The sequence below is a fragment of the Arabidopsis lyrata genome (assembly GCF_000004255.2).
Source record: "Arabidopsis lyrata subsp. lyrata unplaced genomic scaffold ARALYscaffold_5, whole genome shotgun sequence".
NCBI lineage: Eukaryota > Viridiplantae > Streptophyta > Magnoliopsida > Brassicales > Brassicaceae > Arabidopsis > Arabidopsis lyrata.
Window position 1 is genome coordinate 17,846,093 of NW_003302551.1, and position 16,839 is coordinate 17,862,931.

Genomic DNA, 16,839 nt, shown 5'->3' on the forward strand with positions numbered 1-16,839 from the left:
TACACAGAGCAATAAAATATGAATCAAAACACTACAAATTGTCTGTCGTTCATAAGAAGAAAAAACACACTTTTATTAGATGTAGACGTAAAAGCAAACAAATAATCGAGACCTAAACCTCTCGATTCATCAAATAATCGTTGAACGAAGAAGAATCCCCACAGATATTTAACCAGTATAAAAACTCCAAAGACTTGAGAAGTTCCCATAAATGAAGTGATGAGAAACAGAGAACAAATGTAGACGTTGATACCAAACAAACCCAATTTGACCAAACCTCTTAAGAAACCTTAAAACCAAAACCAGACACAATAAAATCAAAGAAGAGTCGGATATGAAGTAACGGACATAGTGACAATACAAACCGGGAATGACTAAAAAGCAACGCTCTGGATATATATGTTTAGGTAAGGTCATCCTCCTCCAGCTCCTTGGCCTTGAGCTTCTCCTTCACCCTCAACAACATGGTTGTCTTCCATGAATCCTGCATTTATACCAATTCCATGATCAAGAACCAGACAGTAAAAAAGAGATTACATTCAAATAGTTGTACGTGTTTACTGCCCGTACCAGTGGAGTCATGCTATCAAATTCCTTGACAACGTCTGTGAACTTTGCAATGTCTTCCTCATCAATAGCAGAAGCAAGATCCTATTCATGTGAATAAATGTACAACACTTAACATACTTTATGTAGATACTCCGTACTTTCTTAAACAACAGAAGTTTAAAAGTTACCGCTAAGAACTTGCATTCCCGTGTTCCTGAAAAAGTCGGATCCAGATCCTGAAAGAAAGCAGAAGTTAGAAAACATGTCATAGTTACTCAAAGGACCACACCAGAATGCTGATGTTACGGGTGTTTGCTTTGGAAGAAGAAGAAGAACCTGGTATTTCTCCAGCGCATTAGTGATGGAAACAACATCAGCTTTGCATAAGTGGCACATGCCAGCAGTGAGAAGATGGCCCTTAACCCCATACTTAAGCAAGTTATTGTTGAGTGAATGGCGTGCTATATCTTCATAAATCTTGATTGCCTTCTCATATCTATCAAAGATACAACAAGCACATTATTAGTCAATCCATCCCAAAGTAGAGAAAAGGCTATAATTGCTGCTCATGCGTAGAGAACACCATGATTCCAAACAATGTCGAGTTTGTGGATTGACAATTCAATTTTAACAAGGTTCCATCTGAGTACTATAAGCACTTCAATACTAAGGGATGAGAAAGCAAAAAAAAAAAGGTAAGGTGCCGAAGATCTTACTGCTCCAGCTGTGCAGCATATTGTGCAACCTTTAGATTGCACTGGTTTGCAGAAGTGGTCACTTCTTCATTTTGAAAGAATTCAGCTGCCTTTTCAAAGTAAGCAATCGCCTGCTCGAACTTCTGATCAGATTCATAATACTCAGCAATTTCCTGTCAAAAGTAAAAAACCATTAATGTACCAATTAGTACAAATACAGAAAGTCAATATTAAGATTACTGTAGTGTAGAAAGAAAAAAACAAATCCGACAGGATCCAACATGCATAAAGCAACAGGAACTATGGAGGAAATACTGAAGAAGTGCCCCAATAAAACTATCTTCTCAGTATCCGTACTAAAAGAGTAATATCTAATTCATGCTCAAAAGAGACATGTAGTACCTTGTAATATCTTGCAGCCATGTTGAGCCTTCCTATCTCACAAAATATATTCACTGCTCGCTCTAGGCAAGATGCAGCCTCTGCGTATAAGGTCATGGATGGTAATATAAGGACGCATGAAAACCCGCAAGAATTGATAATCACTTCTGTATTACAGAGATGTCAATTACAAAAGTAGCTTATACATACCATTTGTGTCAACTTTCTTGTAGCATTTAGCAGCCTCAGCATAGGCGTTAGCAGCATCATGTTTGCTGTCTGACTGTAAATGCAGATCAATGTTATCAAACAATCCACACATTCTTCCAGTATCATATATGTGTTGCCAAAGAATTTACCTTTAAGTGACAATCAGCAAGTTTTAGATAAGCTTTTCCAGCTTGATCCCCTGAACAATCACACAAATCAAACACATAAGCAAGAAGATACTTATCAATCACTTACTATAAGGCCAAAATGTTGAATATCCAATTTATAATTCCCACATATCAATTTATAAACCTAAGATCAAACGTCTCAATTTCTCCCTTTTTCTTCACCATCATCATCATCACAAATAAACAAAACCCACGAAATCAATCAGATGAAACAAAAATCAAACACACAAAAGCAAAAATCAAGGTCGGCTGATTATTATTTTTGGAAATTTACATGATTTGGCGAGCTTATAGGAATTAGCTGCTTTTTCGAGCAGATCAGCAGCATCCTCGTACTTAGATCCGAATATTCCCCATCCATTGAGTTTCTTCTCAGCTTTCTTCTCAAATTCCTCAGCTCTCACCAGATGATCCCCCATTTCTTTTTTTTCCCCGAAACTCTGACCTGAAAATTTCACTCCGTTTTCAACCTCCGATCGTGTACTTCTTTACCTCCCCAGACTCCGATTGTCTCTCTTTTCTTCGTCGAGAGAAATTGCTTTCGATTTGGATATTCGCTGCGATGAGAGAGAGGCGAGAATCGATCGAGAGCGAAAAATCAGACACGCTTCGGTAGGGGAAAAGATTTTTCAACCGATTTAAGTGGGCCCAATTTGGTTATTTACTATATGGGCTTTGTTGTTTAAAAGCCCAAGTTAGCCCAATCAAAAAGTTGTACTGTTCCTAGGGCAAACCCAAAATTTTGTGGCAAGAAGTAAAAGAATCGCAAAAGAAGACTTGCTTTATTTAGTTAGAGCATCAATCTAGACTCCATGACTTGCTCTCTTAATATATACGATCTCGTGCTTCAAATTGTATCAAGATCTTTGTAAGAAGCTCACATGACAAGCCAAAACTTTGCAGCAGTAAAGATGAAGGTGGTTATTAGGGTTTCCATGGCATAAGGTTGCCTAGTCGCTTTAACTAAGCTCTGCTTGCTTGGCAAACAAGCTTAGAAAATTTATGTTGGGAGCAAAGAACGCCAGCTGGAACATTTTCCGGATTTTCGGAGAGAGGATATATAATTTCATTTTCTTTGTCGAAGGTGAATAAACATGAGAGAGAGCTAAAAGGACGATGAGGGACATTCTTCTCATGGCTGTGGACATGTCGCGCCTCGATCCTGATGAAGTAGTTAGTTTGTTTGTGGTCTCAAATAAAGTCTCAACGGATGAGTTCATGATCAGTGTTCTTCAAAAATTGGAATCGAGAAATATCAAAGTTGTCTTGGCACTCAAGGAACCCAACCCATCAGGAATGCCACTTCCTTCTATAAGCTTTGAATGGCTTTAATTAGCGGAAACTATTAGCTGATGTCCGGACTCCTTCTCGCTTATGCAGTCGGTGCTCAACGAAAGCTGTTGCCAAACCCACGGAAGACGAAAATAGCTGATGCAGGTTCGGCAATAATGTTTTATCAGTCATTTTCTATAATGTTAAACTGACTTAACTTGAATATTCGTTATAGATTGATTCATATGCAATGATTAAATAAATAAATAAATTTTAGAAGACAGTGTTTAATTATTCTTATTTTGTTTCGTGTATCACGTTTTCAATTTTTCATTCGACATTCGCTGCCCTCTCGTTTTCTTGATGAAAATTAGTCTCGAACCGTCTGCTCTAAAGTTAGTTTATTTATTACACGTGAGCCATCTCTGAAGCCGCCAATGATTATATATAGTGAATTTCATTATATCCACGAATTTTTAAAATGATTTTTGGCCGAGAAGCGGTAATACACATGTGGCCACTTTTTCGTCTAGATGCATTCTTCGTGAAGAAGTCCAAGTGAACATTCATTGGAGTTGGACCCATTTTATTTTTGGATTTTTTTGCATAATTCACTTCTTTCTAGCTATTATATGATTATGATTGTTCATATTAGCTGTAATTTCCTCTCTCGGCCAAAATTATTTATTTTCGTGATGTTTATACGTTTTTAAGTACGTGACGAAAGATCATTTGGTGATCTCACTTACATGATTTGACCAGCCTGTCAGGTTTCTCAATGGTCAAATATCATCTTATTCCCGGTTTTACCCCAAACGGTGAAGGCAAATATCCCCAATCTTCAAAGGGTACTTTTGTACTTTCAAGTATTAACAGTGTGGCTATATGAAGCCGTTTCCTCATAACAACTACAAAAAGAAAAGCTTCTTCCCGCCGGCAAATTCTTAAGTTTCTCCGGCGGTTAGAAAAATGTCACCACAGATCAAAACTCATCTCTTGCCTAAGCAAGAACCTTCGTCGTCTGAGAACCATGGATCATCAACCTCCGGCATCGTTTTCAACGTGTCTACGAGTATAATCGGAGCCGGGATAATGTCGATGCCGGCGGCGTTTAAGGTTCTTGGAATAGTCCCAGCGTTTTTGATTATCACGATCATAGCTTGGCTTTCCACAATTTCCGTTGGATTTCTAATGAAATCAACACTCGCCGGAGAATCAACTACTTACGCCGGAGTCATGAAAGAGTCGTTCGGAAAAACAGGATCCGTCGCTGCACAGATTGCTACGATGGTTGCTACTTTTGGTTGTATGATTGTCTTTTCGATTATTATAGGTAAATAATTTGGATCTAAGTGTAGAGGTCTTCTGCTACTATTTGAGCTTAAGAACAGATTTTCTGAGTGTGTATTTGTTTGTTTACTCTCTCAGGAGATGTGCTTTCGGGTAATGAAAATGGAGGATCTCAACATCTTGGAGTTTTGCAAGAATGGTTTGGTTCTTACTGGTGGAACACGAGAATCTTCGCTTTGTTGTTCATTTACTGCTTTGTCTTGCTTCCATTGGTCTTGTGTAGACGAGTCGGTAAGGATCTCTGTATAATCTTGTGTGCTCAAAACTATGCATGTTTATGAGATTGTTGATGGTTTTTTTTGTTAATATGCTTATGTAGAAAGACTGGCATTTAGTTCTGCGGTATCGTTTCTGCTGGCGGTTCTATTTGTTGTCATAAGCTCGGTGCTGGCGATTTCCGCGCTGGTGAATGGACAAACGAAGAATCCAAGACTGAATCCGGAGTTAAGCAATGGAGGATCGTTTTGGAAACTTTTCACAGCTTCCCCTGTTATAGTAACAGCCTTCACGTTTCATTTCAATGGTACGAACACATCTCTTTCACCAAATCAGTATTGTTTCTCTGTTTTGTTTGTATTCTTGGTTCTGAGTTTGGTGTTTGTGATTCAAAATGTGCAGTTCATCCAATTGGATTCGAGCTCAAAGATCCATTACAAGTGATCCCAGCAACTAAGCTCTCTGTCATCTTGTGCGCTGCGATATACTTTGCAACTGGACTCTTCGGGTACCTTCTCTTTGGAGATGCAACAATGTCAGATATTCTAGTGAACTTTGACCAGAGCTCTGGTTCTTCCATTGGTTCTCTTCTCAACGACATTGTCAGACTCAGCTACGCGCTTCACCTCATGCTGGTCTTTCCTCTCATGAACTTCTCATTGAGAGCAAATCTCGATGAACTCTTGTTCCCCAAGAAGCCGTCCTTGGAAAAAGACACAAAAAGATTCATCGGACTCACTCTGGCTCTGCTGATTTGCTGTTTCTTGTCTGCAATCACTGTACCAGACATTTGGTACTTCTTTCAGTTCTTGGGATCAACCACCACAGTCTCCATAGCATTCATATTTCCAGCCGCTATTGTTCTAAGGTAGATATGCTTTGTTTCCTTTACCATGTACTTCAACAGTTGCTTCAAATTTCCTACAAAAATCTAATCAATTGTTTTCTGATTATGAAATGGCAGGAATATCCATGGTGTATCAACCTCAAGAGAGAAGATCGTAGCTGCAATTATGCTTGTTCTTGCTGTTGCCACTAGCATTATTGCTATCTCGACAAATTTATACAGCCTCGCAGCAAACTAATCGTTGAAAAAAGTTTTGCAAACAGTCCCCTCCATGATCACTTCAAAGAAATCTGTAAAATTATTAGCTTTCCGTAGCATTCATATTTATATCTTTGTGAAATAGGTGTGTCAGAAAATGCAATGTAATAGCTATAGGGAGTGCAATATTTGTTGCTACTTGAAACAGAGAGAGCAAAAAATGAACAACTCTTCAAAACTAGTATTCTTTCAATCACTTTTTGTAGACCATTATTTTGAATGAACAAGAACATCTGCATCAGACAGTTTTCAGTATTGAGAATTGAAGGTCGATCGATCTAAATCAGACTATTCCTTTCTTTTGGAAAAAAATTGAAGAATTATAAGTTGGAAAAAGAGGAACATAAAACGATACAGACCTTCGAAAGCTTAAGATTATGAAGATATATATTCTTGACCAATCCTTGTCCGTGAAAAAGTAGTTCAGTTGGAGGAGACGGCGAGGTTTTTCTCATGTAGCTTCTCGAGTATGTTTGACTTGTATGTTGAAATGTCTGAATCTTCCAAGGAATCTGGAGTCGATTTGACGATAGAGAGTGCTCCATTAGAGCCTAGGAAGTTGGCAGCTTCATCTGCAACCAAGGGGAATTAAAAATTTTGAGATGCATTTGGCTTTAAACATACTCAAAAAGATCAAAAGGGTTAACAATTCCTTATATCCAATGAGATCTATCTATGGAGATGCAGAAGTAGAAGAATCGCAAAAGAGCATGTTAAAACAAGACTGGCCTGATTTAGAGAGAGCAGCAAGAGCCTTTAGAGCTTCTTTCCTTGTCTTGTCATCTTTAGCACTTCCCAGCATAAGTAGAAGCTCTTGAGCCCCACCCATCTCCACAACCTTCATCCTCCTTTCATCTTTATAGACCAAACCAAATGAGTACAATCACATCAGCTAGAAACAAGTTCAGCACTGGTGAGAACAAAAAAGTATTTTCAACAATCCATCAGAGAGTAACTCCGAGGCTTACCATCAATAGCGAAACGGGAAAGCCTAGAAGCTCCCATTCTCTTAAACAAAGGATCCTTGACATGTAAAAGCGATATTGATTGATGAATCAAGTTATCACCTAACACAATAAGTGACAATCAGTGATCCACGATAAAACAAAAAAGATGTAAGAGCTGATTTGATATAGAGATTCATTCACATACCTAAGTACGGGAAAAACTGGTATCCGATATACGTTGCAGTCCCAGCAAAGAAAATTTTGAGACACCAGCCTATTTTCCTCTCAGCTTCTTCCTCCAATGTAAGGTCATCTAGAAGATGGAAGCAAAGCCAATAACATCAACACACCCAAATCTAAAGGCCATTTACTTCTCTGTTGAGTCCAATTCACACTCTTGAGAATTCATCAAACAAAGCAACCACTTTGAATTATAATTACAAGAAAATGTGATTGAAATCAAGACTCTCACTACTAGTGTGAAGTGAGGATGGACTTCAATTACAACTACTGAACCAAAAGCTCATCAGATTTGCAAATCAAAATGACTTGATTCAATCTTAATTTGGTGTAAATTTTAAGCCCACGAGTAAAAGGAGGCACCTTTCTTGTTCAACGAGGAGAAATTTCGAGATCGAGGCTGATACGCGTTTCGTGCCCTGCAAAAATGCTGCAGAATTTACTTCAGATTTCAGACGAATCGGTAACGACCCGTTAAACCATTGATGAAGAGAAAGGGTAAAGAGAGGAAATTTCAGACGAAGAATATTGGGAAATTACGTTAGCTATGCGAGCAGCAAGAATCCGCATATTATGTCGGAGCTCAAACTCTTCTTCGTCTTCCTCTTCGATGTTCTTTGGTCCTTCGGACTTTGGAGGTTTAAAGAAATTACACTAAATTTCAGCTAACTTTCATGAAATTTAATTAATTTTATCTAAAATTTGGCATCATTTTATCTAAATTGAAATATTTGGGCCTCATCTCTAAGTAATATTTGAGAAAATTAATTGTTTCAGTTAATTTAGCTGGGCAATAGAGAAATATTTGGGCCTCAGAGACCCCCGAAAGATAAGTAATGGGCCTTCTTTGGGCCTGTATCTGTTTATCTCCGTTTCCTTCTTTTCTATAGATATTTTGTTCGGAGATTTATGAATTAATAAACTAACAATAACAATAGAATATTTATAGCAATGCTATGTTCAAAATATATATGTATATACAACAAAAGGAGTGATTTTTGGTAGCCCAAAGCCGCCCCCGTGACCTAATTCTCTATGATAATTTTGTCACTTTGAGAAGAAGAGAGTGGGGCAGATCGATGGAATGGGTTTTATTTTTGTACATTCTTGTTAAGATCTCGATGTTATTTTGTCCTTTTGGTCCTTTCTAAATTTTCAATTACAGTCCATGCAAATTACACATCTTCTAGCTAGTTCAACTAATGAGCTGTCTTTAACACTCATGTAACCAGAGACTCTGCGAGAGACACGAACATTGCAGCATGCCAAGTTATTTATGTGGATTAAAGTCGTATATGGAGTGAATTGATTTGAACCAAACAACGCATTTTAAATATATTATAAGGTAAACTAATAAAATTACCGAAGTTTAAGTTATACAAGAATCCTTTCCCTAATACAATGGAAGCCGCCTAATGATCTCTTTCCACGTGTTATTAGTCTAGTAGCCTCTGCAGTGTTGGATTATCCAGTTTTTTGTTCTTTTTGGTCACAAGATTTTTTGAGTTTTTGTTAAAATCATTAAATTATCAAAATGTGCAGTTAGGTGTCATGGAATGATATATTTGATTCGGACAAGGGAATACGATACATATGGGGAGAAGACAAAGGATATATAGCTGTCACGAACACGAGACCTTCTTACATTTTTATTTTTTTGTTTTTTTATACAGGTATACTTAATTTTAAGATCAAGTAAGAATATAGTTTTTTTTTTTTCCATCAGAAAATAGTTTATTAGTTTTGATGGCTTAAGTCATTTTAACCTGAATTTTGTGTGGGTGTCCAACGATGTGACAATTTGACGCCATTAGAATTCAAATAAAATGTAATTAGCAATTTTTATTTATACATTTGTTACAGTCTATAGTTTGACTAAATATGGTAAATTTCTCAAAACAATTCAGGATTTTATTAAATTTATCCCAAAAAGAAGTGGTTTTTGCAATTTTTAACTGACTGTTTTACAAAATAACATTTAAAACCACATTTGACACTGACAGTAGTGGCCGTAAAAAAAAACAAATCATTTGACATTCTTAGGAAAAAAAAATGTGACGTTATAATTGTGAAGATCATTCCCATCTTTTTTTTTAATCTCTATATACAATTAAATTAAGCAATTGACCATAGTCTACACACTACACTTGCATTAACCTCAAATAATGTCAGAGTTGTACTTTTTAACTAAAGATTTAAGGAAATTATTTAGTAACCGATTTTCACTGATAATTGAGCCTTTTTGAGGAAGGTGGTGTCATGATCATGCTTAAAAGTGAAAATTTTACAAAAAGGGTAAAGGGTATCATACCCTTTTAAGGAATATGATGATTTTAACACTTACAGTAATTACTTTTAATACTATATATAATATAACAATTTGTTTCACTTTTAAAACTGTGCAGTTTTATCACTTTTAATATTGGTTGGCCATTTAGTCTTTTGACTATAAAATGTGTACATTGATACGAATATATGATCATATCCTGTAATGTATACGAACAAAAAGATTGTATATATCTAAAAACGTGACACCATCTTTTGAATTTACGTATACAAAACAATAAAAGTATCTATGGACTATGCATATCTTATATCTACACGATGTGTAAACACCAAGTGATGTCTTTTTTCTTTCTACACGATTGATGTGTAGTGATATATATATATATATATATATATATATATATATATATATATATATATCAAAAAAGCTCGACTATTTTTTCACAAAGCATTTAAATTTGTTTTTAATGATATATAGTACAATATTACAATAATATTAATGTGTGGACACAAACCCACTTCTATATAAGCCGAAGTAAAACACGAATAATACTCAACAGTACAAATATATTTTCTTGCAGAACATATGGGAAGAGACCAAATCTCCTTTGTATATGAACTTTTGATGTCCAAACTCTCTCGCTCACGTCCCTTTCTCTCTACTCTATGTGGAGTGTGGACAACAAAACCATTTATTTATCAGCTTTAGAGATTAATAGGTTTTGTTTTTCTTATTATGTCGCCAAATTGTGCATGTGAATGTACTAGCCCATATCTCAATATTCCAAGTGCAAATCACGTGAATGCCATTTTCTTTGGTAAATCCGACTATCCGAGCAATTGAAACCTAAATATCTATCGACTATCGTTTTTAATTAATTAAACAATTAATTAATGAGGAGAAATTAAACAGACTGTAAAAGTGGAAGAATATATATGAGAAATTGTAGGGATATCTATGAGTCTATACGTGACAAGGAAGAGAGCATGCCTATTGTGTAGAGTGGTTTTTGTGGTGATGATTAATCGGCACACGTGAATTGATGGGTACTTTTATTAGTTTATGTGTCCTTGTGGAATATAGACAATTCTATACTCTTATATACTCATCACATTTCATACTTTTATTTGCAAATATTAAAGCCTTTATAAAAACAAAAGTTTTTTTTTATCTAAAGTTGATACATTCTTTTGTAATTTCTTTTTTTGTTTGAGGTCTATTGAATGAATTAAATCAATTTTTTGGATGATTAATGTACACAATTGTTTTCATAACCGGTTTCCTAATTAATAGCTTAGTCGTATTATTGATTTTTGTAATGCTATTAAATCTTAACCCCCAAAAATGTCCAATTCAAAGAAGTTTTTCTAATCTACAATTAGTGTAAATTTTGGCGTTTCTACTGATTGATTTGTACTCATATAAAATCAATGTGATAAAAATAAAAATATTTTGATCTAATGGATATAAAAAAATAAAAATGAAAACCAAGTTGTGCACTTGAAATTCGAGTATATGTGGAGAAGAGAGAGAGAAGGGCATTCATAAAGATCCCCGTGAGGAGTGTTTGGAGGCATTCCAATATCACAACGAACATTCTTCTGTTTGCTTTTATCCTCTTCGTCAACTTCTTTCGATACTCCTATTTTAATAATGTATATAAACATTTCACAGTTTATTTCTTCCTCCATTCACGAGCTCATGATTCCCATTTCAGTTTTTACCATTATATATATAATATATACTCAAGAATCACTCATACGCACACATGTATACGCCTTTGAAGAGGGTCATGACCAATTACGGCACAATAAATGTAGATTTTAAGCATACCAATCAACTCACCAAAATTGGAAAGGGAATAACCTGAAAATACACTTGGTTATTTACGTTCACAATTGGATCGTAATTTGCACCTCAAAACTGATGGATGTACATGCACCATTATTTAACCGGAAGATACTGAACCGAAATCTACACTAATCTTCGAGACTTGTGAATAGTGGGATATTACAACATTTAAGTTATCCACTTTATATACAACTATAGGAACAATATTTGTCTTCTTGATGCATTTGTTGAGTAATACAAAACATAGAAATATTTAATATACATTGCTAATTAACTTAATGAATATTTATATAGCAACAAGCTACTGTATATAGAAGAAAAAATCTATGTACTAATTTATTTACATTTTCACGCGCTTGTAAGTGTTCTTGCGTATAAATATGTATAAAAAAAAACATGGAATATGGAACATCGTGTAATTAGACATAGTGGTAATCAAGTAATTCACGAGATACCAATTGAATTTGTCCGTATATCACATTTTGTAGCGATAAAGAGAGACTACAAGGTAGACATGTGAGAGACGAAACGAGAGTGGATCCTATAAACTTCGCTCAGATCTCTACTTCCTCTTTCTCTCTCACACACACATCTACACTTAGCTTTCTCTATATATATAGAAGAGAACCGAAGAGGGGGGAAAGAAGAAGCTAAAACATATAAGAATGGTTTCGAGGGAACACAAGAGAGGTTCCTCTCTGCGTGAGAAGTTTCATTTGCTTCGTTCAATCACTAATTCTCATGCTGTAATTTCATTCCATTATTCTTTTTCTTACTTTGTTTCTTATTTCGACAAAATTAAATTTGATTTTTCTATGATCATAAATCAAAATAGCTCCTACTACTATTCATATATATATATTTACTATATCTATGTGTATATAAACTTGTAGTTTGAGTATTTAAATTGAACTATATCACTGATATGTATGCACACACGTTTTTCAGGAGAGCGAAACATCTGTCATAGTGGATGCATCAAAATATATCAAAAAGCTTAAGCAGAAAGTAGAAAAAATCAACAATGAGACCACGTCTGAGCAATCTTTCCGCGAATCTTCCGATCCAAATCCTATGGTACAAACATATAAAGTACCTATTGATGTATTTATATTAATAGGCATTGATTAACTTTAATTTGTATTGGTAGGTTACAGTGGAAACCCTAGAGAACGGGTTCATGATAAAGGTAATGTCAGTGAAGAATGAGGCAGGCATGTTGGTTTGTGTTCTTGAAACCTTTGAAGATCTTGGACTTGATGTTGTTGAAGCTAGGGTTTCATGTACAGACACATTTAGCTTACATGCCATTGGTTCATCAAATGTAAGTAAACACAGTTCTTCCTTATCATCATCACTATATATATAATATATAGTCCAAAATTCATCATAATAATCACTAATGATACAGATATTTTATATATATTTTTAAATAATAATTAATTACAGAATGATGGAGACATCATGGATGCTGAAGCAGTGAAACAGGCAGTGACAGAAGCAATCAGGACCTGGAGTGATAGCCATGCATGATCCAAAAGGCTTGACCGGATCAGAAGTATTCGTTTGATTTCTATATATATTTATACATTTGTTTTACCTAAAAAGGGATCTTTTGATAGACATATGATCAAGGAAAAAACCAATTGTATGTCTCTCTGATTAATCAAATTAAATCTCTCAAGTTAATTAATTTATCACTAATATGCCAAAACTTGTATAGCTTGATCATATTGGAGATTCAAAAGGACACCATTCCTCCTATTCTCTGATTAATTTTGACCCGCTCAAAGGCAAAGAAGATCCTCTCTATGACTCTATCCACTTAGCTTCTTCAACTCTGTTCTCTTTCTCTCGATTCGATTTAATAATCGCCTCAGGGAACGAGAATCTTTTGCCACTTAAAAATCTAAGGGGGGTTTATTGGATCATTGATTTGAATGGAATTGGAAATCTAACTAAAATCATGTGTTATTCAATCATTGATTTTAAAATCTTTATAAAAATCATGTGTTATTGGTTCTATGATTTACAAATACTAGTTAAAATCACCCCTTATTCAATATTGAAGATTTGAGTATGGATTTGATTTCATATTGGATTTGAATGGATTTGAAAATCTGTTTTAGTTATAAATAGAGAGATTGAAATCATTGGGTTCCACCTAGTTATTTGAGTGGATTTGAAAAAAAATATATATATTAGTAGTTTTTATTTTCCATAATGTTTTGAATATCAAAAAGAAAAAAAAAACTGCTAATACAAAAATCACGAAACATATTCGTATAATACTTTCAAGCATATCGATCACAAAAAAAAACTGTTAATACAAAAGATCATGAAACACCTTCATATAAAAGTATATTTTATCATATAATAAAAATCAAAAATACTAGAAAACAAAGGAAGGTTTTCGAAACCAAACAAAACTAGAGGAAAAAATCTAGAAAACCAATAATACTAGAAAACAAAAAAATAATTAGCTTAATCCAACCATGACGTTCATTAGTAGACATACTAACAAAGATTTCTTTCATCCCTAATTGGTGAATCACTTTAACCGCATCGTAACGAACTGTTTTTTTCCTAATTATGGACTTTTTGATATCTTCTCATATGTGTGGAGAGAACAATCAGTGGAGAGAAACAAGAACATCAAACATGTGGAGTGATTCAATTCAGAGTTCATAGATGAGAACATGATAGGTTATTTTGTTTATCATAAAAAATTTCATGTTTTAATTTTATAATCTCTTTTCTATGATTTTCAAATCCATTTTATTTGACTCTAAAATCAACTTTATTTGATTTTCAAATCCACATTATTTGATTTTAAAATCAGTGGATTATGTGTGAATTTCCAAATGTGATAGGGATTTCTAATTCTATTCAAATCAATGATCCAATAACCCCTCCTAAAACTCTTGGCTAGGTTACGTTTAATGGGCCCAAATTGTTGGTTTAGTAAGCTTATTATGTATTATTTTTGGGCCTGAATATGGGCCGTTTGTAAACCCTTTCTTTCCTTCCATTAAAAAAAAATGGTCTAGCTTGGAGGATTAAGAATTTAAAGATCAATCAAACTATAAAAGAATCATACAAAGGTTTACGCTAAAAATTCATTGAGATCTCACTAATTTGATAAATCACGTCTCTTGCTTCTCGTTTCCATCAAGAACGCCCTTGTGATCTCCACACATAGATGTTGGTTTTTCTGAGAGAACACTTCGTACTTATCCGAGAAAACGACGTCGTCCATGTTCCGCATCACGAATCTTAGACAAGCCTCCTTCAGCGTCGTGCTTGAACCAAGATCCGAGACATCAAGAACGTCAAGAACACTAGAAATGTCTAAGGAACTCAACATATATTGCTCGCACAACTCTTGCAAGTAATGAATCATGTACTTATCTGCTGCAAGAAACAATGCATAAATATGTTTCTCCAACTTGTCTGAAGCCAATGTGCCGGTGTATAGAAACTCCAAGAGAGCTTGAAGTTGCTCAGAATTCAGCTCTTGGAGCGTTATCGCGTATTCTGGAGCGGTTTTGCATCCGTCGGAGTCTAGAATGTTCTTGAAGATCTCAGATTTTGAAGCCTACATATATAGAAGCACCCAAGTCTTGTTTAAAAAACAAATTTAATTTAAGATTAAAAAAAAATAGAAAACAAATTTAAATTTAATGGTTTTGTTCAAGTTTACATGTTTTTTTTTTGACATGAAAAAAAACAAGTTTACATGAGTTAAAATATTGTTATTTTTTTTTCTATATAATTTGTACTTTTGAAATTGTACTCATAATCATCAAACGCTAATGAATTTTGATTAAATCCCTATAAATTATGGTTAAATCTCTATAAATTATGGTTTCATATGAATGTCAACATCTTACAAAAACAGTACCCTACCATAAAATTAAAATAAAATAGAGAGTAGAGATCCTTATAATTGACATAACCAGCAAAGCTCTATGTGCAGGAATTGGAGGGCCATCGTCGCCAGGTTTTAGAAGAATATCAGCATGAAGCTGTTCTTTGAAACCCGAAACAAAGCTGCTCAAGAAGACTATCCTTTTCTTCTGTTCTTCTTCGGTTTCTTTCATGTTTTTCATCCATTTGATCACCTTCTCTAATGGTTGCGGCTGAATTCTCGCAAAAATATATAGTTAAAACTCATTAAGTCAATAAATTAATGTATTTTGATATCTAAACAAAAATTGAAATCCTTACAAATTAAAGCCTAAGTGCAAATACACATATGAAGCTTACCTCACAAGAAAACAAAGGAGAAGAAGAAAGAGAGGAGCCATTATTGACGGTGGATTTATGGTTCGATTTTTCATGATCTTCTTTCGAGCCCTCAAGTTTCTTGAGCAGGGCGATAGTGGTTCTAGCCCCTTCGTAGCACGATCCACATATTGTGTTCCTAGGTGGTCTTAAAATAGATGGCATTGTGGTGCAGATTGAGCAATCCATTTAATTTTCTTATATAGTCTGTAGTTTCCTCTTCTCTATTTCTCTATCTCGCAATTTTTTGGAGTAAATTTGAGAATATGAAGAAGATCAATAGAGGAAGATGAAGGAGGAGCAGTTGCTTGCTTCGAACGCAAGTTGTTAAAGTATTGTTCAAGAGTTGGTTACGTTCTTGAAAACATTTTTTTAATATATTTTTTCGTGAATAATCAACTCGGTACATGATTGTTTCCGCAAAGAGTTGTTGAGCATAATTTAATAAATAAAACAACGCAAATGAAATGATTAAGTCATGAAGGAATCTTTTGAGGGGTTGTATAGTTGGAACTTGGAACATTCATGGGATATTATATGCAACTATTAATTAATTTAATATGGATAATGAAACTAATTCAACATATTTATTAATTGATTTATTTATTATATGCTGGACTGTATATGCTTCGCATGTACATGATCGATGTTTTGAACGTATGTAATTAGTAAACTTTTAACTCATGAAGAATTAATTAGAGAGGAAATAAGAATATAGAGATTTGAGACACGATCGATAGCTTCAAAAGCTAAAAGACGTAAAAAGTTGGGAAAAAAAGAAAAGGACTTTCCAACCATTCAACAGCAAATATGTGTAGTGTAAGCACGTCGCTCCTATAGCTTTAACATTAATTGACTTTATTTTTGGGGATTATCTGCTTAATTTTGTAAGAAATGTGCAATCCAAATCTTAGCACGAATTTTTTCCCCAATGGGATTAGCTAGATTAGTGTATACCAATCACACCCATATAGTTCATGTAAGATAACTCAAATTTGAATCCACATGAATATTATGTATTTTTAGGGCCACAAATATATCAAAAGAAAGTTATTAGTCTATTTGGTTTTGGGCCTAATACCAAGGGGAGGGGAGTTCAAATCCCTCCTTAATGTCCAACTTCTTTTACAAAAATAAATAAATAGACCACTGTCAAAAAAATAAATAAATAAATATATAAATAGACCAGAAAAACTTTTGCTTGGGACTTCCAAATTCTTCAGGCCGGCTCATCTTACAATTTCTCTTGAAAATGGTTCAT

The 16,839-nt window shown here is 34.5% G+C and overlaps 5 protein-coding genes across 5 annotated transcripts; 2 read left to right on the plus strand and 3 right to left on the minus strand.

Moving 5' to 3' along the window:
- Positions 1-54: 54 nt before the first annotated feature.
- Positions 55-2,739, minus strand: LOC9312422 (alpha-soluble NSF attachment protein 2). The gene is made up of 9 exons (XM_021025234.1): positions 2,298-2,739; positions 1,985-2,034; positions 1,836-1,908; positions 1,647-1,726; positions 1,266-1,417; positions 886-1,045; positions 738-785; positions 571-651; positions 55-484 (listed from the first exon to the last, which is right to left on the minus strand). The coding sequence occupies exons 1-9, from the start codon at positions 2,440-2,442 to the stop codon at positions 404-406; spliced, it is 870 nt and encodes a 289-aa protein (XP_020880893.1). The 5' UTR covers positions 2,443-2,739; the 3' UTR covers positions 55-403.
- Positions 2,740-3,819: 1,080 nt separating this feature from the next.
- Positions 3,820-6,162, plus strand: LOC9314141 (probable sodium-coupled neutral amino acid transporter 6). Its single transcript, XM_002876308.2, has 5 exons — positions 3,820-4,628; positions 4,724-4,876; positions 4,965-5,168; positions 5,264-5,729; positions 5,826-6,162. The coding sequence occupies exons 1-5, from the start codon at positions 4,265-4,267 to the stop codon at positions 5,944-5,946; spliced, it is 1,308 nt and encodes a 435-aa protein (XP_002876354.1). The 5' UTR covers positions 3,820-4,264; the 3' UTR covers positions 5,947-6,162.
- Positions 6,138-7,824, minus strand: LOC9312423. Its single transcript, XM_021025462.1, has 6 exons — positions 7,694-7,824; positions 7,517-7,583; positions 7,119-7,226; positions 6,935-7,033; positions 6,696-6,821; positions 6,138-6,538 (listed from the first exon to the last, which is right to left on the minus strand). The coding sequence occupies exons 1-6, from the start codon at positions 7,721-7,723 to the stop codon at positions 6,390-6,392; spliced, it is 579 nt and encodes a 192-aa protein (XP_020881121.1). The 5' UTR covers positions 7,724-7,824; the 3' UTR covers positions 6,138-6,389.
- Positions 7,825-11,758: 3,934 nt separating this feature from the next.
- Positions 11,759-12,988, plus strand: LOC9314142 (transcription factor SCREAM2). Its single transcript, XM_021025931.1, has 4 exons — positions 11,759-12,037; positions 12,240-12,368; positions 12,442-12,615; positions 12,741-12,988. Exons 1-4 carry the CDS (start codon positions 11,957-11,959, stop codon positions 12,822-12,824), a joined length of 468 nt encoding a protein of 155 aa, XP_020881590.1. The 5' UTR covers positions 11,759-11,956; the 3' UTR covers positions 12,825-12,988.
- Positions 12,989-14,290: 1,302 nt separating this feature from the next.
- On the minus strand, positions 14,291-16,028 carry LOC9312424 (BTB/POZ domain-containing protein At3g56230). The gene is made up of 3 exons (XM_002878028.2): positions 15,561-16,028; positions 15,251-15,433; positions 14,291-14,889 (listed from the first exon to the last, which is right to left on the minus strand). The coding sequence occupies exons 1-3, from the start codon at positions 15,765-15,767 to the stop codon at positions 14,425-14,427; spliced, it is 855 nt and encodes a 284-aa protein (XP_002878074.2). The 5' UTR covers positions 15,768-16,028; the 3' UTR covers positions 14,291-14,424.
- Between the last annotated feature and the right edge of the window lie 811 nt (positions 16,029-16,839).